The 24,947-nt window shown below is 41.5% G+C and overlaps 3 protein-coding genes across 10 annotated transcripts; 1 reads left to right on the top strand and 2 right to left on the bottom strand.

The window, feature by feature from the left end:
- The first annotated feature begins 5,221 nt into the window (after positions 1 to 5,221).
- On the top strand, positions 5,222 to 6,909 carry LOC103713032 (homeobox-leucine zipper protein HAT4-like). Of its 2 annotated transcripts, none has more exons than XM_026806917.4 (4): positions 5,222 to 5,516; positions 5,660 to 5,877; positions 6,330 to 6,409; positions 6,524 to 6,909. In XM_026806917.4, the coding sequence occupies exons 1-4, from the start codon at positions 5,357 to 5,359 to the stop codon at positions 6,780 to 6,782; spliced, it is 717 nt and encodes a 238-aa protein (XP_026662718.4). In that variant the 5' UTR covers positions 5,222 to 5,356; the 3' UTR covers positions 6,783 to 6,909. The 2 variants fall into 2 exon arrangements, with proteins under 2 accessions (XP_026662718.4, XP_008798014.4); XM_008799792.6 differs by having other exon boundaries at positions 5,226 to 5,516; positions 5,654 to 5,877.
- A 1,493-nt stretch (positions 6,910 to 8,402) lies between these two features.
- On the bottom strand, positions 8,403 to 11,774 carry LOC103713031 (uncharacterized). 2 transcript variants are annotated; one of them, XM_039126361.3, is made up of 5 exons: positions 11,522 to 11,773; positions 10,704 to 11,418; positions 10,444 to 10,617; positions 8,865 to 10,357; positions 8,403 to 8,748 (listed from the first exon to the last, which is right to left on the bottom strand). In XM_039126361.3, exons 1-5 carry the CDS (start codon positions 11,633 to 11,635, stop codon positions 8,698 to 8,700), a joined length of 2,547 nt encoding a protein of 848 aa, XP_038982289.2. In that variant the 5' UTR covers positions 11,636 to 11,773; the 3' UTR covers positions 8,403 to 8,697. The 2 variants fall into 2 exon arrangements, with proteins under 2 accessions (XP_038982289.2, XP_008798013.3); XM_008799791.6 differs by lacking the exon at positions 10,444 to 10,617 and having other exon boundaries at positions 11,522 to 11,774.
- Positions 11,775 to 13,263: 1,489 nt separating this feature from the next.
- Positions 13,264 to 24,947, bottom strand: LOC103713030 (protein TOPLESS-RELATED PROTEIN 2-like). 6 transcript variants are annotated; one of them, XM_008799789.6, is made up of 26 exons: positions 24,623 to 24,947; positions 24,029 to 24,504; positions 23,756 to 23,935; positions 23,557 to 23,670; positions 23,311 to 23,469; positions 22,696 to 22,876; positions 22,482 to 22,608; positions 22,280 to 22,389; positions 22,028 to 22,166; positions 21,816 to 21,925; positions 21,614 to 21,683; positions 21,391 to 21,464; positions 21,226 to 21,321; positions 21,043 to 21,138; positions 20,710 to 20,837; positions 19,480 to 19,714; positions 19,219 to 19,386; positions 18,380 to 18,487; positions 18,152 to 18,298; positions 17,252 to 17,362; positions 16,785 to 16,967; positions 16,514 to 16,642; positions 15,768 to 15,863; positions 15,223 to 15,408; positions 14,257 to 14,429; positions 13,264 to 13,950 (listed from the first exon to the last, which is right to left on the bottom strand). In XM_008799789.6, the coding sequence occupies exons 2-26, from the start codon at positions 24,106 to 24,108 to the stop codon at positions 13,737 to 13,739; spliced, it is 3,414 nt and encodes a 1,137-aa protein (XP_008798011.4). In that variant the 5' UTR covers positions 24,109 to 24,504; positions 24,623 to 24,947; the 3' UTR covers positions 13,264 to 13,736. The 6 variants fall into 6 exon arrangements, with proteins under 6 accessions (XP_008798011.4, XP_088580106.2, XP_089779759.1 ...); XM_088723980.2 differs by having other exon boundaries at positions 22,280 to 22,386; positions 24,623 to 24,887; XM_089923633.1 differs by having other exon boundaries at positions 24,029 to 24,947.

The raw sequence follows: 24,947 nt of genomic DNA, 5'->3' as shown, positions 1-24,947 counted from the left end.
GCTTCGATCTCATTTCGGAGCTGATAACAATCCTCGGTATCATGGCCGTGATCCCGGTGAAAATGGCAATACTTCCGGAGATCACGCCGGATTCTGGTGTCTGGCTTTGGAGGGGGGAGCCGGATGCAATCCCGACTCTCAATCTCCATGAGGATTTCAGCCCGAGGAGCATTGAGGGGAGTATACTCTTCATACCTCCCTTCAGGTGCACGGGCCTGCAGTGGGAACCTCGGGCGGAGTGACCTCTGCTGCGGCGGTCCTCTCAACCGGGGTGGACTTTTCGGGCGGGGCGGATTCTTAGCTCGTCGTGGAGACGGGCTTCTGGGTCGGCTGCGTTCCTCACGGCGCCTCTTCTTGGGGTTCTGCTCGGTCCCGCCCCGCCTGACGGCCACGGCTTCCTCAGCCTTGGCATACTTCCGGGCTCGAGCGAACATTTCTGTAAGGTCCGCTGGGAAATTCTTCTCAATCGAGAAGAGGAATCTGTAAGACCGGGCTCCAGTCTTCAGCGCCGACATGGCGATTGACTGGTCAAGCTCCCGGACTTCCCATGTTGCGGCGGTGAACCGGTCCAAGTATTCCTTGAAGGATTCTCCCTCCTTTTGTTTGATATCAAGGAGGGAGTCAGATGTCCGCCGCTGGGGCTGGCTGGCGGCAAAGTTGCCAGCAAACTGTCTGCCGAGCTGCTCAAAGGAAGAGACAGTACTCGGCTTCAGCCCGGTAAACCAAAGCCGGGCTGGTCCTCGGAGTGTCGCCGGGAAAGCCTTGCACATCATGGCTTCCGAGGCTCCTTGTAGGGCCATTAAGACCCGGTAACTCTCCAGGTGGTCAAAGGGATCTGCCTTGCCGTTGTAAGGCTCCACCTGGGGCATCTTGAACCGGAGGGGAACCGGTTCATCTTCAATCTCCTGGGAGAAGGGCGACTTCGTATTGAACTCGAAGTCGCCGTTACGTCCTGATTTTCTCCCGTGGAGTGCCTGGATTTGGCGCTCCAGCTTTTCGACCTTCTTGTCGAGTTCATCATTCTGGAGGATCGCTACAGCGGTTCCTCCGGGTGCAGGTTGCCCTGGAACCGACTCAGCTTCTGAAGGCTGTGGCCAGCCTCCGTGATTTCTGACTGGGTGCTCTCTCCAGAGGGAGGCCTGGACTTGAAAGTCCTGACCTCGAAGAGGAAGCCCGCTTGTAGGGGGCTCCGGTTGAATTGGAGCCGGGGGAGGCGGTGCTGCTGGGATGCCCCTGGGTTGCAAACTTTGGACGGCGGTAGCCAACGCCTGCACTTGCTGCACCAGGGCATCAAATTGTTCCGGTTGAACTTGAGGTGCTGGCTCAACCGGGGGTGGTGAGTTCCGAACGGAACATTCTGGGCTTGGTGGAGGACGTCGAGAGGCGTTGGAAGCCCCTTTGCTTCTTAGCTTCATGGTAGCGAACTCGGGCCCTTCCTCTAGCGCCAACTGTTGCTGGAAATTGGACCCGGGGGCCACCGTGAAGCCGGGGAAGAAGGAGCTCCGCTGCTGCAGGGGGCGGACGGTGGTGCGCCGGCTGGCTGCGTCCTCCGCCGGGGGGCGTGGGAGCGTCCGAAGAGGGGTGGTGCGTCCAGTCCTGTCCTGTCCTGTCCTGCAAAAAAGCCGGTGGCCGGGCTCCCCGGCGCCGGCCCTCCGATGCCTAAGTCAGATGGGGCAAGTATGTGGAGAGAGCAGGGGAGAGAGTATGTGGAGAAGACAAAAAGAATCTCGTGTTCAATTGTGTCTGTGTTGTTTTCTTCCTTTTTCCCCCGGTCTAGGAAGGTTCTCTCCAGCTCCGGGTTTTTTCTCTCGTTTTTGGTCCCCTCTCCCTTTTCCCTCCAGGTTTCCTTTTATAGGAGGATTTTTGTTACCTGGGAGGTGACAGGAGGTTTGTCCTGTTTTGTAATAATTGGGCACCATGTGGCCCATTAATGGCGTAATGGAGAACGGGACCGGATCAGACCGGAATCATGGAGTTGTCACGGTCGATCGGACCTGTTGGAGTGGTTGAACCGCCGGCTGCGGTGGGCCTGGGGTCCGTAGATGGTAAGTGCATTTATTACCGAATGAACCGGCGGTCAGGGAGAGCCATACGTTCTGATGGTTCAGTGATCCGGAGATCGTCTTGGGCCGTGTTCATTAAATGCCTGAGTGCATCGGAGACTTGAGGGAGTCTCATGCATTAATGGCAGGTCGTGCCGAACGCCTGAGGAGATCTTATGCCTTGATGGCTTGGAGATAGTGGCAGGTCGCAAGCCGTAGGAGTTGTCAAGTCCCTTGGACTTTAGGCGGAGGTTGAACATTTGGTCAAGGCATCGGCTCGGCGAGGGTGCCGAGCCGAGCTGATCGCCCAATGGGGCGCCCTGTGGCGGGGCTGCTTTGAGTACTCCTGGTCGGCGCCCTTTAGGCGAGCACCTTCTAGCAGAGCGCCTCGGCGCTGTCTTTGGTCGGCACTTTCTAACCGAGCAGCTTATTTTGGTTGGGCACCTCTTGGCGCGCACTCTGGTCGGCGCCTTCTAGTCGAACGCCTTCCTGGTCGGCATCCTTTGGCCGAGCAGCTTTCTGGTCGGCGCTCTTTGGCCGAGCGCCTTTCCGGTCGGCGCTCTCCAGCCGAGCGCCTCCGTGGCGGAATGACTTGGGATTTTTCCCCCAACACTAACCTAGAGGACAAATATTACAAGATGCAACTAATCGAATTTTAGTTCCTTCTTGCTAAGTTCATTGAATTTAATATTGCCCGTTTTAGATTTTTGAAGAGTCCATTACTTTGTCAAATTTTTATTCTTTTTGTAATGAGTGTCTAGAAGAGGGGGAGAGAGAGAGGAAGCCCTGAAAACTGAAAACTTGGAAGTTCTTCAATTGTGCATGGTGATGACATTGTTTCCCCTAAACTATGGTTATAAAAGTTTGATGCCTCCCCTTGTTTTGGTTATTCTCTCTGCAAGTAGTTATGTCAACAGATAGGACGTATTATGTGTGCTGGCGTTCTTATTCTACCCTATCTTGGTAGAATGAAGAAAGGCTGATTCCTTTGGTTTCTAAGAGTTCTTGAGTTGGAGGTTAGGAAAAATTCCTCTTGTTACGTTGTTTGAGTGATATAATAATAATTAGGCAATGCATTAGACAAATTAACTCTCATGCACCGGAGGTTTATATTATAAAAAGGGACAACAAAAAAAAAGAAAGAGAAAAGATACTGATGTTTTACCACCAAAACCAATTGATAAAGAAATCTTCAAAAAATCAAAAGAAAATAATAGTGGATATTCTAACAGAGACATATATCAATAACATAATTGTGATGCTAATAAATAAATTAGATAAGGTTAATTTGTTGGTCAGAACTATGCTACACAAAGAATATCTTCTAACTTTCTATGTTGATTTTGGGGTGTTCTTCAACCATTCATTTTGTGAATAACATAAACTTACAGAAAAGCATTCATTTATCCAAAGTCGCATGTGCATTCTTATGCTTGTGCATATGCAAGAGGGGAAGAATATAAAAACCTGTAACTCAAAGGCATTATATTACTGAATGACATGTATGTTTAAAATCAAATAGGAAGTTGCAGCCTTTGAGACAAAAATAGGGTACCATTGATAGATATATATTACTTTGCATGAAGCTAATGGATGACTGTGACAGTATATGAGAGATGAAAATAAATTTCTGTAAAGAAAGAGCATTAACGTTCCTTAAAAGGCAAACACATAGCTGAGTCAGCGACCATGTTTATCCTTGTTTCCTGTGAGCCCCCACCTCCTAGTTTTCTTAAGGTAAACTTTGATGGCAGTGCTGCGGAGCAGGGCGCGAGGGGAGTTGTTGAATTTGTGATCAGAGACCACCACTCTAGATTTGTAGCGGTAGGTAGGTGCCGGATTTACGACATCTCGGCCAGTGGAGTAGATTGCGGGCGGCATGGGAGTGTGTCGTCTACGCGAGACACTCTAGGTGTCGAGTATATTTACCTAGAGGATGACTCGGCCTTTGTGATCAAAATGATCAGCGGGCGACGTACCGTGGCGGATGGGCTATCTCTGATCCAAGACATACAAAGGATGACCGAGGACTGTGGCGCTTTCAGGACTGCATATGTTTACTAGTTGGTAAACACAGCCACTGACTAGGTGGTCTCCTATGCGACACATCATTCTGGGAGCTTCCTATGGGTGAATCAGGTAGATGTTCCTGACCCACTTAGATAACTTCTTTTTTTCTGATTTTGTTAGTTGTACTCATATTCGTTTGGTGTGAGGAGCCGGCGTACTAAAAAAAAATAAAAGAAAAAAAAGAAAGAAGAAGACAAACACACACACAGATAGAATTTTGTTATATAGTATAGTATCTTTTTAACTATTTAAATTCAAATATTTTAGGGATGCACCATTGTAGGCATTTTCTAATTTTTTTTTAATAAACTTTTAAATTCTTGATCTCCTTAAATACTCGCCCATTTTCCTAACACCATAACATATCCTATATTTGACTCATTTGAGCCTCCCTAACCTTCATTGCATATGTTTCTATGATCACAAATAGTTCTCCTTTAGTTCTTTCTCTCAAATAGTCTAAATGCAGCACCCATGGCATGCAGGCGCCCATATATGCATGCACATCCGCATACACTATTTTAAAGATAAATTTTACTTTCTAAAATTATAAATTTCTACCTCAACACTTGTTTTTGATATTATATTTTTTTCTCCCAGTGTACAGGATGCTTTAAGAAATGCACATGATTTTGGGATTCTACTGCCATCTCATGAAGTCGCATGATCCATGGCCCAACACTCCGTCCTGCATAGCCTCCAAATAAAGGCGCAAGCAAATACAGGCCCAATAATTGCCTCCTTTTTTTAACAATATGTATTAATTACAAAACAAAAAGTAGCTGAATTTAAAATTCTTTATATATAAGTTTCTTCTACACGTGGCATATTTCTATGACTAGCGAGGCTAGCTTAGATATGGTAGGACCCAAAAAACAAGCACCGGCAAACATGACTTAGGCCTTCGGCTTGGAAGTGTTAACCAAAAAGAAACAGAAAGTTAGGATCCAAAGGGAATTAAGGGGGAGCTGGTGCCCATGCAAATTATTGGAAGGTTGTAGTATGAAAGCAATCAATGCCATCTTTTCCTTTGCGACAATGTGGAGGACACCCTGTGATGATGAAGACAAGGGTGGGAATTTTCTCATCACTCTCCTTTTCTCGTGCCCCTCCTTCAACTTGCTGTCTTGCACTCATGCCTATCACCATCTGAGGCCCATCTCTCACCTCCAGACTCCATCCACTTCTATAAAGCCCCATTGCTACTCATCTCCTTGCATGCGTCTTCCTATGAGATTTGAGCTATGGATGCAGCTTTATCAATCTGTAATGGTGACTACAGTAGTAAACAAAGTACGACAAGCCAAGAGCCTGAATTGATGGACAAAGACGGAGTGCAACCAACGATCCACCCCTCCCTTCAACTTGAATTGAAGCTCCCGTGCTCGACTGAGACTGAGTCAGGTAGGTCTCTGTTTTCATAGACTGAGCTCAACACATAGAAGAGATACTTCTTTCTCTTTATGCATCATGCCTTGTAGTATATGGCTGTCCCAAACTTGATGATATGTTTCTTCTTTTTTTTTTTTGGATTTAAAAAGAAACAGGGAATATTTATCGAGCCACATCTCTATGTGGGCTCGATGTAATGACAGTGAAGCCTTCACCTTCGACTTCTCACAGCATGATAGCAGAAAGAGGTTCTCGGGGATGTCACAATGATGGTGAAGGCGACGGGGGCAGAGGAAGTAAGAAGCTAAGGCTATCAAAAGAGCAGTCTTGTTATCTGGAAGAGTGCTTTGAGGAGCATACCACCCTGAACCCGGTTAGTTAGATCAAGTTATTCATTATCAAAACAGGAGCATCCTATATAATCTGCCTTGGTTGGTGGTTTAATTTGGAGCTTGAACTGGGACTGGAAATTTTCTTGGATTTTCTTCCAAAAAAAAAAAGTAAAGCAAAAAAATCTTGTTTCTAGTATTCATTTTTTCTTTATATTTTTTCCCATAAAACTGACTCAGATTCATGAAGGGCCCGCCATGATCCATGCTGCATCTTAATTACTAGCCCATTAGAGCTGTACACTTCATCATTATGCTGGATGAGCATGGCTGATTTGTGGCAGAAGACCTTTTTATTTCCTTGAACCATCCCTTTGGACTTTCTGCCTAAAAACCAGAATGTCACATATAATACACCAAAATGATCACGTAAGTACACTTTTAATTGTCACCAAGTTAATTCTCATAATAGGCTGCCTGGATTTCATGACTGCAGAAACGAAAGCTTGCAATAGCCAAGAGGCTAAATCTCTTGCCCCGTCAAGTAGAAGTGTGGTTTCAAAACCGAAGAGCCCGGTACCATATAGCTCTTTGTTTCTGTCATGATCGTGATCTAATCATTGTCTCATCATCTATAACTTCTTGATTATTTCATAACTCAAGTTTCTCTACTTGCTGCATCTGATTCAGAACAAAGCTCAAGCAGACTGAGGTGGACTACAAATACTTGAAACAGTGGCGCAAATATCTAACTGAAGAGAACCGAAGGCTCCATAAGGAGATCCAGGAGCTCAAAGCATTCAAATCTCCACTCCAGAATGCTCATCATTACAAACAGCCAACGATGCTAACTATGTGCCCATCATGTCAGCATGCTATTGTTCCTCAAAAAATCCACAGCTTCCATGCCACGACCGATGGAGAGAATTGCCCTAGATTGGCCTGTTAGGGTTTTAAATTGGCTGGGAGAAGGTTTTTCATGACCATTTCCTCTGCTTTACTTGTTATAATGAAGAGCAACTTTTGATCAGAGGCATGTAACAATACTCTTAGAAACATGATAAAGAAATCTTTGATGGTAATGATTTTTTCTACTATTAAGTCTTATCAGTTCTCCATATTTTTTCACATGCTAATACTATATACGCTAATCATTTGCACTCGACAAAATTAAGATCTTTATTTGGCTAACCGTCAAAAATGAGTCAATTACTACCGTTATGGATTCCATGAAAACCAGCAAACAGGATTAGGCCTGATAGACAATTACAAGTATGTTTACGGCTAAATACGTTATATGCATGCAGTTGTTTCCCGTTGGTGCTTGATATACTACCGTCCATAGTATCTTTGTTGAAACCATATGACTGTGTATGATGTTATATCTTTTATAAACAATCATGGGTGGAATAAGATTATTTTGAAGCATTATGGACAGTGTAATTCCATCATATCATATGCCAAAAGAACAATGTAATGTCTACAGTAGGACGCAATCAACAAGTTTATATTTATGTCAAATCTGGATCACATTGAGTTGGAGAAAAATATGTACCTGATCTGCACATATTTAGGTCAACTTATGAATGTGACTGGTATAGTTAAAAACTATCGATATTTTAGAACTTTTCACTTTGCTTTCACCTAAACGTTTGAGCAATGACTCTTGATCTTGGAATCTACATAAAGAATTCACAAAATGAATGGTAACTTCTAAAGCTATTCATTTGGACAGTGGGAGTTAGATCTGTAAATCTTGAAGAGAATCGATAGGCTGGTAACATTGAACTGAATATAGTCAATAAATTTGAAAAAGTAAATATTGCTCTGGTCCGATGCTCAAATGCTCAATAAAAATATACATTATTCATTAGTTATAACAAGAAACAGCCAAAATTATATTAATGAATGTCCCGTGAGCATCTGTAAAAATGTTTCTCAATATTGAAGTCCAGTATGTGTCTGATGAGGTAGTTAACAAATTCTAGATCAGAGTAAAAATGAGACACATTAATGGACTGAAGGTGAATTGCTACTTCCGAATCAAAGCAAAAAAAAAAGACATGAAGAGATCTAGTCCTTCCTGAATGCAATTGTTAGTCCTGAAGACGATCGGATGTGCAACATATATTGCAGAAAGCATAAAACTCCATCGTCGATGGGAATAGAGAAAAATGAAATGGCAGGTATTGATTTTACAAATCACAACCTAAACCCAGCATTAATCGTTAAAATCATGAAAGGAAAGTGAAGGGGAAAAAATCATTTGATCTACCATTCATGTAAGTGTGCCATCTTTCATCGAATCGATATTGCCAGCCATTGTATATCAAATTTGTAGCTGACTCCAACTTACCGAACAGGAAAAATTTGAGGAAAAGAGATCCAATTATCTTTCTTTTTTTTTTTTGTTTCCTGAAAAGAGGAGGATCAAGTCCAGCTTTACCAAATGCAACATTGAGACAATGAAACGAGGACAACAGATTACTATTCTATTAATCTAGCACTTTGAGAAAAAGCATAGAATTTTATCAGGGCAACACAGCTTAGAAGAGCAGCAAGAGCTCCATACAAAAACCCATTCACCATCAATATTAATCTTTGTCACTAGAAACAGTCAGGCAATAAAAGGAGAAATTAAAAAATAAAAGGAAATACGAGGGTGTAGAAACCTTGGTTTCACAGCCAAAACCCAACTCATATAACATCCAAAAATGCAATAGCAGAAAGCAAAATGGAAGCAAAAATGACAATTATTTATTCATCTTGAGCTCATGTATCCTTCTGTTTCTCTCAATTGCAAAACCATCAGCACATCATCCATCATCATCATCATCATCTATCATCATCATCATCATCATCCATCAGATACGGTTGTCATTCAGCTCGGTAAGAGCTGCCCTTCCGCCTTCCACCTAACCAACGAAATAAGAGGCATATCATCATTCTAAACTAACATAATCTTAAAACAATTACTCAAACTAAACGATTACTTAAAAAGTTTAAGCTGCTTTGTAACAAATCCTTTTACCTTATTGTCGAGATTGGTGGCCTTCTCCCTTACTAATGCCTTGAGCTTTCTCAGACTCAAACTAGTATAGTAGGACGGGCTCGGCTTCTCTGCTTTGGATTTCACCTCCGCTTCTCGACAGCCGACTTCCACCATGGTCAACCCGCCACTGGGTACATTCTTGTTATCGTCACCGCCTCCACTCTCCGTCGTATAAATATCAACCGGCACCCGCTCCTCCGCCGCCCTCTTCTTCTCGCGCCCCTCGATCTCCGGAATGGTCTCATTGCTGTCGGTCTTGTAGCTCCCGTGATCTCCGGCGCCGAGGTCGGAGTCTGTGAGGTCTCCTCCGGCCGGATCTCCAAGCTCGGCCACTGTCCTGGCCGGAGATTGTCCGATGAGATCTCCGACCTGAGCAGAGGTCTCGATATCTGGAGATTCTATGCCGGAGTCCGCTGGGTCTCCGATCAGATCACCGACCTGAGCTGAGGTCTTCGCTGGAGATCCGACGGCAGAGTCCGCAGGATGTCCTGTCTGATCTCCACCCACGGCCAAGGTCTTAGCTGGAGATCTGGTTGCGTCTGAGGAGGGAGATTGATGGAGAGGAGAGGAAGTTGCGATCAGTTTACCGGCGTTGGATTCCCCGACGCCCTCCGGGATCTCGACACCGTCATCGGAATCATCGGTTTTGGGGGCCAGAATCTCATTGGGGAATTCGGCTGGGGCGTCTCCATTCTCTATATTAGCTTGTAGATCAGTAGAGGTTTCGGTCTCAGGTGCCTGATCCACCGGCAGTTCGTCGCCAAAAACCTTGGTTTCCTCCAAACTGTTCCCGGTTGGTGAGAGATCTAGGCTCGCTTCTTCTTCTTTGTTCTGGATGAGATCGTCCGGGATCTGATCGCTGGTCGCCTCGATCTTGATGTGGAGTTCGACCGTCAGATTCTCTTCAATGAGTGGTGAGTCTCCAGCAGCTCGGGTTTCCAGCAGTTGGTGGCCAGAGTCTTCGATGTTCGCCGGGGTTTCGTCGGAGAGGGAAGGATCTGGGAGAGCGAAACCCAGATCTTCACCGCCTCCGCGTTCTTCTTCGGACCCCCCATCTGTCACCGTCGGAATTACCTTCTGCTCTTGATTTGTCTCTGGGGTAGGTTCCGAGAATACCAGCCCTCTGATCGGTGATTCTTCTGGTCCAGATAGGACATGATATTCTTGCTTGCCGCTCTCCTCCTCCGGTAACTCCTCTGATATCTGTTGTCCGTCGGCTTCATTACCCAGATTCTTCCCCATTGGAGTACAAGTCTCGATTTCTTGAGCCATTTCATCGTCATCCTTATCCGTGCTCAAGTTATGGACTCCATCGTTCCCACCCTTCTTTGGCCCTGCATCTCTGGAATCAGAAATGGCTCCGTTCTGGACCTCAGGCTTCATCTCCTCGTCCATTAGGATTTCATCAGATTTCATGTCAGAAATTTGCAAAGGATCATTCTTCTGATCGATGGGATCTTCGGTAGTGATATCTGTGTGGAATCCATCAATCATCAAGAAAAAGAAACAGAGGGGAAAAAAAAGAAGAAGGGAAGAACGAAAAAACTTATAGTCTCACCTTTTTCGTCTTGTTCTTCATCTTGGGCCAAAGCTACCATCTTGACAATATCAGAAATGGTTCCGTTCTGGACCTCAGGCTTCATCTCCTCGTCCATTAGAATTTCATCAGATTTCATGTCAGAAATTTGCGAAGGATCATTCTTCTGATCGATGGGATCTTCGGTAGGGATATCTGTGTGGAATCCATCAATCATCAAGAAAAAGAAACAGAGGGGGAAAAAAAGAAGAAGGGAAGAACGAAACAACTTATAGTCTCACCTTTTTCGTCTTGTTCTTCATCTTGGGCCAAAGATACCATCTTGACAATACCTTTTGCCCTTGTGGCCCTCCTTCCAACATTTGCCGTATCATCCACGGCAGTCTCTTCTATCTGTTTCCTTGTAGATTGCCTTGTTCTGCGAGTAGTTCTTAGACCCACAGTTTCCTCTTGCTTTTCTTCTCCTGCCATGGGGGTTTGGGCTCCCCTTCGGGCTGATGCTCTCAGGCTATATCGGATGGCTGGGGTATTGGGTACTTCAAGAGGATCTTGGGGTCCTTCTGTTTCCTTGCTTGCCTTTCTCCTAGTGTTCCGGGCAGCTGCTGGAGTCTTGGGAATCTCTTTCGACCCATCTTCTTGCTTTTGCTGCTCTTCTTGAGGCGGCTTTTCTTCTTTCTTGATGGCTCTTCTTCGTGTGCTCGGTGCTGCCTGCGGCTTCTGACCGGTGCAAACGTCCGGGCTCTTGGGGGCCTCCTCTGGCCCCTGTTTCTTTTCTTCCTCGCCTTCAGAAACTAGTTTCATGATCTCAGAAGCTTTAATGGCCACACGACGAGCCCGAGGCAGGGGACTCCCCTGTTGCTCTCTGGGTTCCTCTGGAACGGGTGCTCTCCGAGCCGAGGTTCTCCGGGATGTACGAGGTGGGTTTGGGGACCTCACTTCTGCTTTCCCAGGGGATTGGAACTGCGATGCTTCATTGATTTCTTCAATACCTTCAACCTGATTTAGAGTTGGAGTTTTGAAATCAGAAGAGAAATGGAAAAATGGGGTAAAAACGGAAAAAAAGAGAGAGGGAGAGAAACAAGGAGGAGATGATGCTTACGGCTTGGAGAGCTTGGAGGGCATCGGCCATGGCGACATTGGTCATGTTGGCTGGAATCCGGTTCTTCTTGCAGAGCGTCTGCAAATCTCTCCTTGATAGGCTGTGGAAATCCATGTCTCGGATCGTATAAGGGAAGCTTACCTTCAAGGAGATTGGGGGAGTAATGAAAAGAGCCGCAGGGCGGTGGATGAATGATTGATTGATAGAGGCTTGAGGAGAGGCGGAAGGAGGGGCTCAGATATATAAAGGTAAGGACGGCTGCATTCAAAAATATTACCGTTGCCAGAGGCTATCTAAAATTTTTAAAAATATGACCGTTGGTTCATTGGCGAAGCCGCACCAGGGAGCGGATTCGCCGCATCCATTCAAAAACCCAAAAAAACCCTTCCACTCGCGTTAGCCGTCCGTCCGATTGAATATGGACGGCTATCTGGTGCTCACCTCACACCTAACAGCCTTTCCCGTTCTTCGGTCAAGCTAGAATTAAGAATTGCTTATTCGGACAGCAGTCGTCAGGGAGTTTGATTGATAAATATTCGCCCATGCTCAATGGGAGCGTATTGTTTTAAAAAAAAGGACTATTTTAATCAATTTATAAGGCCAATGATAATATTTCCTTATATATTGGCATTCATTCGCGGCAAGAAAAAGATATTCTTATTTATTATGGTAACGTAATTCACTTATTTTTATTAATATTTTTATATTTAGAGAATTTTTCAGATATGTCAACTAATGACCTCTGCTGCTTAACAAAGGCAAGGAAGTTTAATCCAGCTCTCTCCTCACCACAATTGACACTACGACACTACCAAGTTCAAAAGAAAAAAAGAAGAAAGAAAGCTCTTAGTTTTCGAAGTTTCATGTTACTGCCAAGGAGCAACTACGAAGATTTTACATCAGTTGCTTAATTTTCCATTACCAAGGCATTTGTCAGAGCGAGCGTCTCCAGTATCAGCCTAGCACAGCTCCTGCAGGAGCCATTCAGACGGAAAAGGAAAAATTACGAGGACATGAAGTGGCTCAACTGCGAAATTTGGGAATCACAAATGACTCACGATCTTTATCTTTTTGAGCAATTGCTGGTCAATCAAACTACAGCGATGATTGGGTAAAGAAAAAGATCAAATACAAGAACTGCTTGGAGCACCAAGGTCATATCAATACAAATTGAGACAAATTATTACAGTATCCTTTTCACTTCTTTTTCCCAGCTCCAGTTGATGAAGAAAGGCAGATGTTGAGCATTAGCCAAGATTTAGATATGATGCATCGGGACAACCTCTAACCCTCTAAACTTCAAGCTCCTGTACATCACCTGGTGAACTGGCACCAGGAAGTTTTCACGGTTGGCTATGCCATGAAAGCACTCCCATGGCACTGCCTTCAAACCGCTTATGCATAGAGTTAATATACTCAGCTCCAATTCGGATCAGAAAATTCAATCAGCACATCCTGTGGAAGCTCTTGCAACTGATTTTGGTGCTTGATCTCATGATGGTAGTGCGGACATAAATCTTCAGGGCTTAGAGTGTAGTGCATGGATTTAGAAAGCAGACTGCATTCACGTTCACAGTCATGAGATGTTTCCGGTCCTCCGAACAACTCTGTTCTTCTTAACTCTCCATAAGACAGGTATGATGATTATGAACAAAATTATCCTATCTGACTCCATCACCAGAGAAGAGAAAGCAACACAAGTTACACAACTAGATACACAATTCAAATATTACCCAACAATATGCAACAAAAACAACAAATCATCAGGGTTTATGCATTGACTACTCTATGAACAAAAAGAATTAGACTAGTCCATACCATGCGCAGTCCATATCTTACATATTGTGAACCTGAAAATACTTTTCCGGCTTCTAAGAAGAAAAAAATCAAAACCCCAACAAATTATAACAAGCTTTACAACTGGGAAGACATTGAATCTCCCTTGACAGCAAGGTGTCAGATAAAAAGGTTGATCGCCCGCATAGCTCGAGAGCTACTGGTTTTGTTACCTTTTTTTTTTTTTTTTTTTTGGGTACAACGGCACCCTACCCTAATGTAGGTGCAGCCAGCAGAGTTAAGAGATACAAAATGGCATAATTGTAAAGGGCTAGTCCCCTGATGCATCTAGATGATCTCTCCGGAATGTTGCGCTGCGTAGAAGGCGACCCAGTCGGTTGCCCTGTTCACCTCCCTATACACGTGTACACTGGTTTTGTCACCTTGGAGGAGCTTCTGATACCTGATTGCTCAAAGCTGGATTGAGATGGATGGATGGGAGGGTTCCATTGTCCTGGGGGGGCAGAGCTCTCCATTTTGGTTCTATATCTGATGGTTCCACCACATGGACTGCTCCATCACTCATTCCCAATGCTATTTGATTGGCTTCAGATGGATGGGCAGCAATTGCCGAAGGATAGACTGTCATGGTGCTGCAAAGTGATTGGGTAATAAACTCCATATCAGCCCCATGTTAGAGAACAAAATCAGTATATAGAAAGATAAACGGGCAAATATACATTTATGTTAGATGAAAACCATGAGAATTATCTCAAAAATTAGATAGTAGAAAAGTTTTGCAAATACATAATTTAATATTTTTTTTAAGATAATAGCTGAACTTCTGCTTCTATAGTTGGAAAGTATCTAGTAATTTAATTATTCATTCACTGAAAGTAGCTCATTTTCTTTGCCTTCATATAATGCTGGAGATTCATGCGACGAAATTGCTGGAATACCTGGGAACTGAAGGGGATGTATAGGCAGAAGGTGCAATGCGGCATCGGAGCCTCAGGCTGTCTGCATCAAAAACTCCAACTGCACCATCACGGAATCCAGCATATACCAACAGGCCATCACAGGAGTATATCGCACATGAAATGGGTGCGGCAAGGGCATCTCTAGGATACCACTGCATTACAGGAAATGAAGTCATGGAAAAATAAGAGCAATTGAATATAAGTCAAACCTACAATCAGAGATGAGGAATGCAAATAAAAGTAAAAAACAAATTTAACAAGACAATGCATGTCAAAGTCAGACCTATCTCCTGCTTCCACCGATCAAAATACACTGGCATCATAAGAACATCCACTTTTATAACAAACCAAGATCCACTTCACCAAAATCTCAAAGCATTTATGTTGCAGATAATGCTATAAAAGATGATACATAATGGATCTACTGCTAAAAACTTAACGGAATGCACAGCATTCCAGAAGTCAGAAATCCTGTGAACTAATATCACCTATGGTCATAAATGATAACCAATATATTCTTCAGGATAACTCCAAGGTCCCAACTTCCCAAATATTTGCAGGTGCAAGCCTAAAAACAGAAGTGTGGTTTGGATTTAATCAGGACCAAACCAATCACTGTTCTGCTGAATTCTTTCCTTCATCTGCTCTGAAGATTATACTGGAATGCTAGAGCAGATGGTAAAAGGAAATCCTGCTTAAGAATAGTGACGCACCATAAGGTACTTGTGAATTAACCACAGTATCTGAGATCTACGAAGTTTCCCTGCTACAGGCATGGACAAACTAGTAACAGACGTAAAACATACTAGTAGCCCACAAAAGCATTTCTATAAGGATATATCTTGGTCATTAAACTTCTGCAATTGTAGGAGTATAAGGGATTTTATCTTCTTTTTTTTGCCAACTGGAAAACTACAACTGTGATAACTAGAGGTAAGAACTAACCGAGCGAAGGCATTCAAGTTTGCTGTCATAGACTGAAAGTTCGCTTTCGTGCACAACTAAGAGATGTGCCTGATCATTGTGGAACTGAACCCTGGTTTCCCCAGCTAATGGAGCTGCATGACTAGCTGGTGCTCGAATGAATCTTGATTTCTTCTTCTCCCATCCATCAATGTTCCATACACAAAGCTGCATTTTAATTTACATCAATGTATTAAAGTCCATGGTAAACAAAGAATGCAACAAAAAAAATACAAGGGAAAAGGAATGTGGTGCTAATTTTTCATATGTTGCAACTCTCTCTCTCTCCCTCTCTCTCCATGTCTGGTTGAAGGGTTGGAGCAACTGTTTATTCACTGAGAAAAGCAAATTTACCTTATTTCTAACCTAAAGAGTTTAACTTTTTTTGCTTCCAACAGCCAAGTGCAAGTGGAATCAAGAAGTAAATCTATGTTTAAATATCAATAGATGGTTAAATTGCAAACCACAGTTCAAATATGTGATATATACTGATCCACAAAGTACTATACCGTTAATTATCCATATACCTGTGCATCAGCTCCTGAAGATACCAGGACATTTAATGACTGGGAAAATGCAAGGCTTGTAATTTTTTTTTGGTGACCCTTGAGTTCAGTTTTGACCTACAAGCGTAAAATAATGGAAATGAATACTGAGTGGACAGAATATAGTTTCAGAAAAAATAGCAAAATTAAAGCTTAATAGTAAACATTTTTAATGGAAATCAAACCCTCAACCAAACCTAAAGGCATTTAAATATAGAGGATATTAATGGTTAAGAAATTTAAGCCCATACACCAAGGAGCAATATAAGTTTTCTGTAGAGTTGGAAAGAGTTAAAAGGAGAGTAGGAGAGATCTTCTTCCTCCTATATCTTGGTTGACAAAAGATCCATGACCTCAAGGCCAATATCCTTCCAGAGAACAATAATTACGTGCTTATGATATAATCTTTTACGTATCTCCTAGCATATCTAAACTGGTATGTACATAAGAAAGGCAATGATTATGATGATGAGGTTACAACAGCTAAAAAATTACTAATAAACATGACGAGCTTGTAAACATTAAAAGTAATATAACACTAATGGGGCTTTTTTGTGTGTGTGTGAAAGTGGAAACAGCTGTTCTTGCCACTACTTGGAAAACATAAACTAGTCAGAGCTCTTTAGTGTAGTGCAACTGGCAGAATGAAATAATTCATTAGAAATTAAATATGAGGATTAATTTGCAATTCTCAACCAGAAAATAAAAAATTAGAACCATGCCATCACCTCGTCAATCCTGACATTATATATTTGAATGCTAGAATCTTCCATTCCTATTGCAATAATATTATTATCCTGAGGATGAAATGCCAGAAAAGTGGCTGCAGGAGGTGGTGATGTGAAGGTTGTCATAACCTGTGAAACATGTTTATAGTATTAACTCCATAGCATTATTAAAACAAATTACATGATGTTTTATAACATATTACATAGCACTAGCAGGAAGAAACGACTTCCAGAATATACACATGGAAGATGGGGTTAAGAAGTTTTGTACCTTAAATGTCATCATGTTGAACAATGAAACCTTTCCACCAGATGCAGACATAACATATGAGTCGTTCTTTGACAGAGCAATACAAGCAGTTGATTCTTCAGCTGGGTTGCTATCATTTATTTCATTGGTCATAACAATACCATTTGCTGGTTGCCACAACTGAGGTGCAACAGATGCAGTGGACTGGCAACATACTAGAGGTTAAATTTATATAAAACAAATGTATAGACTCGATCCTAACTGACATATATATAACCAAAGTTTGCTGCCTCGATACCGAACCCGTACCAATACCATCCTATTATAGTGTTAGTACATTCGGTATAGGGGCTGGTTCGGCGTACCGACACTCGGTATGCCTTCTGTACCACAAACTGGTTCGGTATCAATACAGTATGGTACGGTCTACGGTCGGTATACATTAGTATCTACTGGTACAACCAACCTTGCATATACCATATGCTAACCTTGCCGCTGGGATTTCTTTCGCCACGTTGCCATTTCCACAGCTTATGAATGGCATTGGAAGCAAGAGCCAACACAGCCAGGCCAGAGTTCGCATACAAGAGCCGCACAACCTGCAATGAGTGCAATAGCTAGAATGCTGAACCAGTAAAAATAGCCACAATTTTCAATGATGCATAAAAGATTTGAAGGGGCTGATTGAGTTTCAGTGAAACGGTTTCAGCTAGCACTAGGTAATAAAACTAGGTATTCTAAAGTAGCATTGATAACAGCAAGGTTTTGTTTTAGTGAAAGAACATCAAAGGATGGTATTTTACGATTCAGAGATGCACCACGAGATGGACTAGGGATTCAAGGTGTGAAATAGAAGTTCTAGCTCATTAATATAATTAGCAAGGCTTGCAAAAAATGTTAATGTTTTGACTTACAAAGCCACATGACTTATCAGCCTAAACAAAACAAAAGTAGGAGTCTGCTTTCCTAAACTAGCTTTAGATTCTAACACTTGAATTGTACTCCTCTAAACGTGCTGCTCTGGCTAACACAACTCAAAACTCCTAAATTATACTTTGCATCATTCAAGTTGTAGGACCATAAATCAAGTCTAAGAACCCATACTCATACAAGGAGGAGAAAGAATTCAGCCTGAATATCTGAAAGAGAATTCGAATATGAAGAAAGAGTATTTACATGATAATAAAGCTAAAAAAATGTCATGCCTTAAAGAATCAAAACCAACAGAAGTTGGCACCTGTAAAAAATCAAGATGTAATTTTGAGAAACAGATCATTCTTAAAATTATTAGTAATCAATAAATATAAATTTTGCTCCCTCGGATATATTGATTAATATGCCAAACCAAGAAACATAATTGAAATAAACTCTGTATATCTACTATATACCTTGCTTGTTGTTGACATGGAGTCTGGCAACCGCAAAGCTTTGAGCTGACTAGAATCGACAATGTCAGCCAGTTTCCAGATATTGAATTTGTCAGCATTATCCAAGATTTTTGGTTTGTCTGCTGTTCTAGTAGCATCCATAGTAGTCTGCAATATTGATCCAGATTTTAATATTAGAAATGCACACTTGATAGGAATTGCATATCATGGCAGCACACCATTACTAACCAAGGCACTCATTGACGCTGCAGGTGAAATTCTATCCGGGCGCTCAAGGGTAGCCACTAGAGAGCCAGAAACATTTGAAACAGAACCCATCGTGTTAACAATTTGAGGCTGCACAAGGAAACATTTTCTTATATGAGAACAAGGATCATGCACAGATACTTTTTAAAAATATATTGACTGTTGTGTTTGCTGCAATGATTGAACCCAGCTCCAATGCCCATCCATGAATCAAGTGAAAAACTATTTCCATTATGGTAATTTCATGCACTAATCACTTTGGATATAATATTAAAATAAAAGCATAACAACCATTAAGAAATAACTTATCAAAAAACCGATGTCCCAATTTGCATGTGCTCAATGTTCTAACATTTATCTTAACCATTAAATTGTGTTTTTTTAAAATTAATCAGAATAGATTCAGTCTCCATATATGAATCTCAGAAGGACAACAATTTGGATTCTCAGTAAGTTCACATGTACAAATACATGATAATTAAGAACCAGTCCAATAAGTAATCTTATGTATTCTAGTACATAATACAAGGACATAAATTTGCTTCGATGATCCTAATATGGAGACTCAAAAAAGCCAATTCTTCTCCTATAGATAGGACTCAACCTGGAAATAATTTTCTCCATCAGCATCAATTAAAGATTTTATGTTACACAACCAAGGCAAACTATTCTCAATGTGCATAATTCTTATTACATAGCTTGGCACTGATACGTGAATTTATGCAGGCTTGGGACGAATCTGGAAAATCGACATATTGCAATTATTAGCATGGCAAGATATGAGTTCTCTATGAAATTTATCAGGATATGTAAAATTTTACTTTAGTGTTAATCTGCTGAGAAGTGGCTCGAGAGCCCTCGTATGTCCTGCTCTCTAGCATTCTTATCAAACGTTGTCCATCACTGTTTGCTAAGATCTTAATTCCATTATCACTTGTCGTGACTGCAAGCAAAGAGCCTTCTTTGTTGAATCTCAATCGAGGACTTGCCTGCAATAAAGGGTCACGCAAATTTGTCAATATTTATTTCCTTATTAGACAAGGAATAAAAATAAGTTTACCGATGGATATTATTGTACTAACAGGCAATCCACCATCAGCATCTGCAGTTGTTAGGATGTTTGTATTATCCATATCCCAAAACTTAATCATAAATTCATCTCCAGCAGCTAAGAAGCGGTTCCTAGCTGTGTCAAACTGGATGACACCTAATGAGCGTTTCCTAAAGCCAGAGTACATTCTCTTAATTGCTCCTTCGGTCTCATTCCATTCAACTAAATGTGAATCACCTTCTTTACCAGTTCCACAAGAAAATAGCCTGCAATTTGGAACAAAGATGTGAATAATGAATGATTAGGTCACAACAAAATCATAAAGTGTTGATTGCAATAAATGTCATCGAATTCATCTTGAAAAAGTCAACCGAAACAAAAGTTAACTATTATACATTGTCTGAAACAACTGCATTTGTAACATTGTGATGGCCTCTAAAACATTGTAATTGGTACTCTATACAATAATATCAACATAACCAACTTCAAAATAAAGTATTCGTCATTAAAATGTCAACATTCATCAATAAATAAAAGAAAATAAAGACCCACTCCTCATTCTTATAAGTATCAAGGGTATCTTAGGCATATCCGTGAAGCATCCCAAATTGTTTGTTCAAATTTTGAAAAACAGGGCACTCAAAATAAGTATTGCACACATATCCTAGAAGTATCCAACAAGCATGCATATCAGATACGGCACGCAATTTGAAGTATCCATGCCAACTAGGTAAATGCTACTCTTAATAGTTTCAGGCATCCTCTCTACATCATAAACGTACAGAGCAATCATTATAAATTCACGTATATAATTTTTGTTATCATTTATAACATTTTGACAATCAATACTCACAAAGTCATTATTTAACAGAAACCATGCATAGAATTTAGTGTTATTATATTAACATTTCAGATATGTTTATTACCCTCTTATTTAAATAAAAAACAGCAGTATTTAATTTTAAAAATGATACAGCACCAGATGTCATATGCTGCTATAACAGCTCACAAAGTCTTAATAACCCAGCTATGAAATATTTCAAAAAATTGTGTTGGAAGTTTCAGGCCAGACAAAAGTCTTAGGGTAACAGCATCTGCAATGGTTTCAGCAGAACTACCATATTATGATCAAACTATTCTATTAGATCCATGCGTATATGCATGAATTGTGGTCATTGTGCACTAAACATAACAATGAAACTAGACATACTAGCAGACAGTCATGCCTTAAACTTCTACACGATAGTGACACTATTTTCACCTTGATCCATCTGCACTATACACCATTGTGGTACACCAGTGTCCAGGAGCATCATAATCAACTCTAGATCCCAAACAATCATATAACCATGCTTTGATTTTACCATCAGTAGCAGTGGAGAATATGAACTGCAAGAAATACTAAGTGAGAGAGATTGCAAATATGGTGATAGAAGGATAAAAGATGACTCTCCTGAAAAATTTCAGAGATGAGTCATCAACACCATCAGAGAAAATGTTGATTGAAGCATGTGAACATGCGCTCACTCGCTCAATAAATAAACGAAAATGAGGGCCAAACCAGTAGAAGTCAACTTCATGAGGTGACAAATACCTCAATAGACTCTTTATAGTGAGGGCAGACAGAATACACAGGAGCCTCATGACCCTCAAATATATATTGTCGTTGTCCTGTTGTAGCATCCCAAACCTGTCAGTCATGCAATGAACACTGTGAACATCATCTTGACCTTTTCATTATCTTTCCAAAAACCAGCATAGGGCTTCATTGATTAACCTTAATTGTCTTGTCATCGCCACATGTGATTATTGACAAACTTTTGTTGGGATGAGAAAAGGCAATATCATTGACACCACCAATATGAGCCTCAATCTATGTATCCAGAAAAAAGTCACAAGTTAGAAGCAAATATAGAGCTGCTAGGACAAACTGCTAACTGACCTCCAATTTTTGCCGCAACTCTCCATTGGAAATAAAAGCATAGGTCTGCACAATATGCTTTGAAAATGCAATGCCTACAAGAAATCACATAGCAGATCTTGAGTATGACTGTGAGTAAAACAAAACTTGTCAAGTTGAAAAGACTCCCTATTCTATGACAGAAAGGCATCCATATTGAAATGGAAAGTGCATTAGCAAACAAGAATCTTGCTTTTGGCTATACCAAGAACAGATCCATCAGGACTCCATAAGCATCGATTGACAGAAATCATTGCATCTTTCACCAATGCTGCCTGAATATAAAATTATTAGAAAGGAATATTTAAGAAATAGCACAAGTTACCCAAACGAACCTCCTCAACAAATAGAGCATTTTAAGTCGAGCAAACACAATGGCTATCCATGCTCAGTCAAAGAAACAATACCTGTAAGGCCATCGAACAAGATTTTACATCCCAAACCTTGAATGTTTTATGTCCTATCCTTTCTCGAGATCCAACTTCCCATATTGCAATATCACCAACATTTGTTCCAACTGCAAACCACAATTCAGTCACATATCAGTATACAGAATGTAATTCAAAAAAAATAAATGATTGCTAACATGACAATGTAGTTGTCGGATCAAAGTATCCACCAAGAAGAATTGTTTGTTGTTGCGGATGGAAGTCCAAGCTCATGACACTGGAACCCTGATTGAGGACCCGCACAACAGTTTTGGGGAGATCATCGGGAGTATAAATGTTGGGAGGATGACTTGCACTAGAGAATGACACCTAAAAAAATCTTTCTGGTTATATTTTCAAAGATAAATGGAAGCATCATACCCAGAGAACACCAAATTACAGTGTGCAGTATATTTATAGAATTTGACATTGTTATTCTCAACCTCATCTGAATGGCCAGTGCGCATTTTCTTCATCAAGTTCTCAGAGTCAGCGGTTTGATAGTCCATACTAGGAATACTTGTAGGAGTCCTTGGGTGCTTAAAAAATGCTGCTGCAAAACATATAGCCACATTTTCTGAGAACTCAAATGATAAATATGAGATATTCTCTGCTTATGATAATTCTAGAGTTTAAGAGATTCACCTGTGGTTGGAGATTGCACAAGACCTGGGGGACCTTGAGCCACAGCAGCGTGTGGCATCAATTGGTTAGCGCTCGACATCCATCCTGCAATGGCACTTGCAGATGGAGGTACAACTGGTTGGAATGGCTGCATGGTAAGCAGGAATGGCATTAGTTAGCAGCCCGGAATTGGTGGAACCGCTTTACCAGATAAGAGATAAAACAATTTGCTTACACTATGAGAACCAATAGGAGGAAATGCCCCTGGTTTTGGAATAGGTCCTACAAGGGGGCCGTTGGTGGGTGGAGGAGCACACGCTCCATTAGTAGGAGGAGCACATGAGTGATCAGTAAAAAGTGTTTTGATATCCGGATTGGGTCGTGGGTTCTTGCAAAGCTGATGCTGCCAGTTCAAACTACAAGCAAAAGCACAAATAAGTAGGATATCAAGGAAAGTGAAACATAAGGGCAAGCAATGGGATAAATGAAATGCAAAACGAAATCCTACTTCCACTATCGTCTAGTATGTCCAAATACTGTAAATTTATAGACTTGCATGGAATTTAATTCCATTACTGTTTATGCATCTACAGAGATCATTATACACATAAATCAAATATGTGGAAGGAAACATAAAGCACACCATATTGTCTCATATGTCATGTATCATAAAACTTGAAGAATTCAACACAATCATTTTAAGAACAAGAAAGGGTCTCAAGTTGACAAAGGAATATCGATTTGGAAATAGATCTATAAATACAGCAGGGCTCGGTATCTAAAAATGCATCACATTCCTTTTCACTAAAAATAGATTTCCTTGAAACGTAATGTCAAAAAGAGGAGATACCTCTGGTTGATCAATGTCCGTAGTCTTGAAGCCTTGAAAGGTGGAAACATAAGCTTGTCACGGAACAACGGATTAGCTTCAATGAGCTTCTTAAGCTCTATAAGCATAATATTGCGAGCAGACTTTGTGTCACCATACTTCGAGAGCTGCTCATTCTGCCTGCACAAGCACAATTAAAGTAGTCGTATTGGTGCCAAGAAATGCAAGTCATCATGGAAAATAGAAACAAAACCCAACAACAATTACCTGAAATTCTCCAGGGTAAGCAATTGTGTGATCTCCTTGAACAGTTCTACATTGAAAGATGCGAAGGATTTGAGATCCTTCACAAGTATCTCAGCAGCTTTTGCTCTGTCATGCCTGAAATTAACACAATAACCAATTCAAAATGTTCTAGTTCTTACCAATAATTTAGGCGGTAAAGTATCAAACACATTGGTCATACCTGTCAAGAGCTTCAAGATACTTCTGCTTCCCTATCTCAAAAAAGATTTTCATGGAATACCGGTTGTCATCAACCTTTGTGAACCCACACAGGTACCGTTCAACTTCATCCCACTCCCCTGCAAGAACTTGATCCTCCAAGTGTTTCATATTAAAGAAGAAGCCAGATTCTTGTTCCAACCTAAAATTCCAAGGAAACGTACCACGTAAGTATGCAGAGCAGGGACAAAATAACTTTTTTCTTGAAATAGCTGAAGAAAATAAGGCAACTTACTTATGAACCGTCTCCCTGAACTTCTCCTCGTCCAAGAACTGCAGTATAAGGAAAACCAATTCCCTACTCAAGGAAGACATACTTCCCGGAATCCCTAAACGCTCCAGTACAAAGATTTGATTTTTAAACAGGAAACAACAACAGGACAAGCAAAAGCCTAACGAAGCTTTCCTTTATCATCTCCAGCGACTGTCCCTTTCCTCCCAAAACCCTTTCAGACCAGCCTCAAAACCCTTTCAGAGATAAAATTTAGACCTCAGTCATCGGAACCCTTAAACAAACAGCTGAAACAGAAAAAAGACAAACTTCCAAGACCGATAAAAATCACAACTTTTCCTTCTTGAAACCCCCTTAGCCCACAGAATCTCACGACTTTCAAAGATTTGAGCTGAGATCAAGAGAAACTTGAAATTAGAAAACAACACCACCGGCTCCGCTTCACGTCTTCTCACAAAGACCTCATCCTCCAACAATATCTGACAAGCAAACAACCCATCTCATCAGAACCCCACAAAAACCCTTCTTTCCACCAACCAAACGCAGCCGTGCCAAACATCTACCAAAGAAACAGCAAGAGAAACAAAGAAAACCCACCGTCCAGCTTTAAATCAAGAGAAAGACCTCGTTTCTTCGTCCATTCCAGATCTAAAGCAAGAAGAAGCTCGTTTCTCGCAGGAATCGAGAGGAGACCTCGATCTGGGACCACGCCTGCCGAAGAAACCAAGTAGAGAAATATCAGGGAGAAACCGGATTCGAAGCTGAGAGATAGAGACTCTCCTCGCGATTTCTAGGGTTTCGAAAAGCCCTCCGCCTCTCTCTCCACTCTCCTTTTTATCTCTTATGGCGCCGTGTTGGATTCTCTGAGCTCTCCCTTTCTTTGTCGCCTTTTATAGCCCCATTCTTGGATTCGCCCTCTCCA

Source organism: Phoenix dactylifera, chromosome 6, assembly GCF_051530095.1.
Source record: "Phoenix dactylifera cultivar Ajwa chromosome 6, Ajwa_hap1_PhDact_Kaust_v1.1, whole genome shotgun sequence".
NCBI lineage: Eukaryota > Viridiplantae > Streptophyta > Magnoliopsida > Arecales > Arecaceae > Phoenix > Phoenix dactylifera.
The sequence above is the reverse complement of the archived record's forward strand: the minus strand, read 5'-3'. Positions and strand labels throughout refer to the sequence as shown.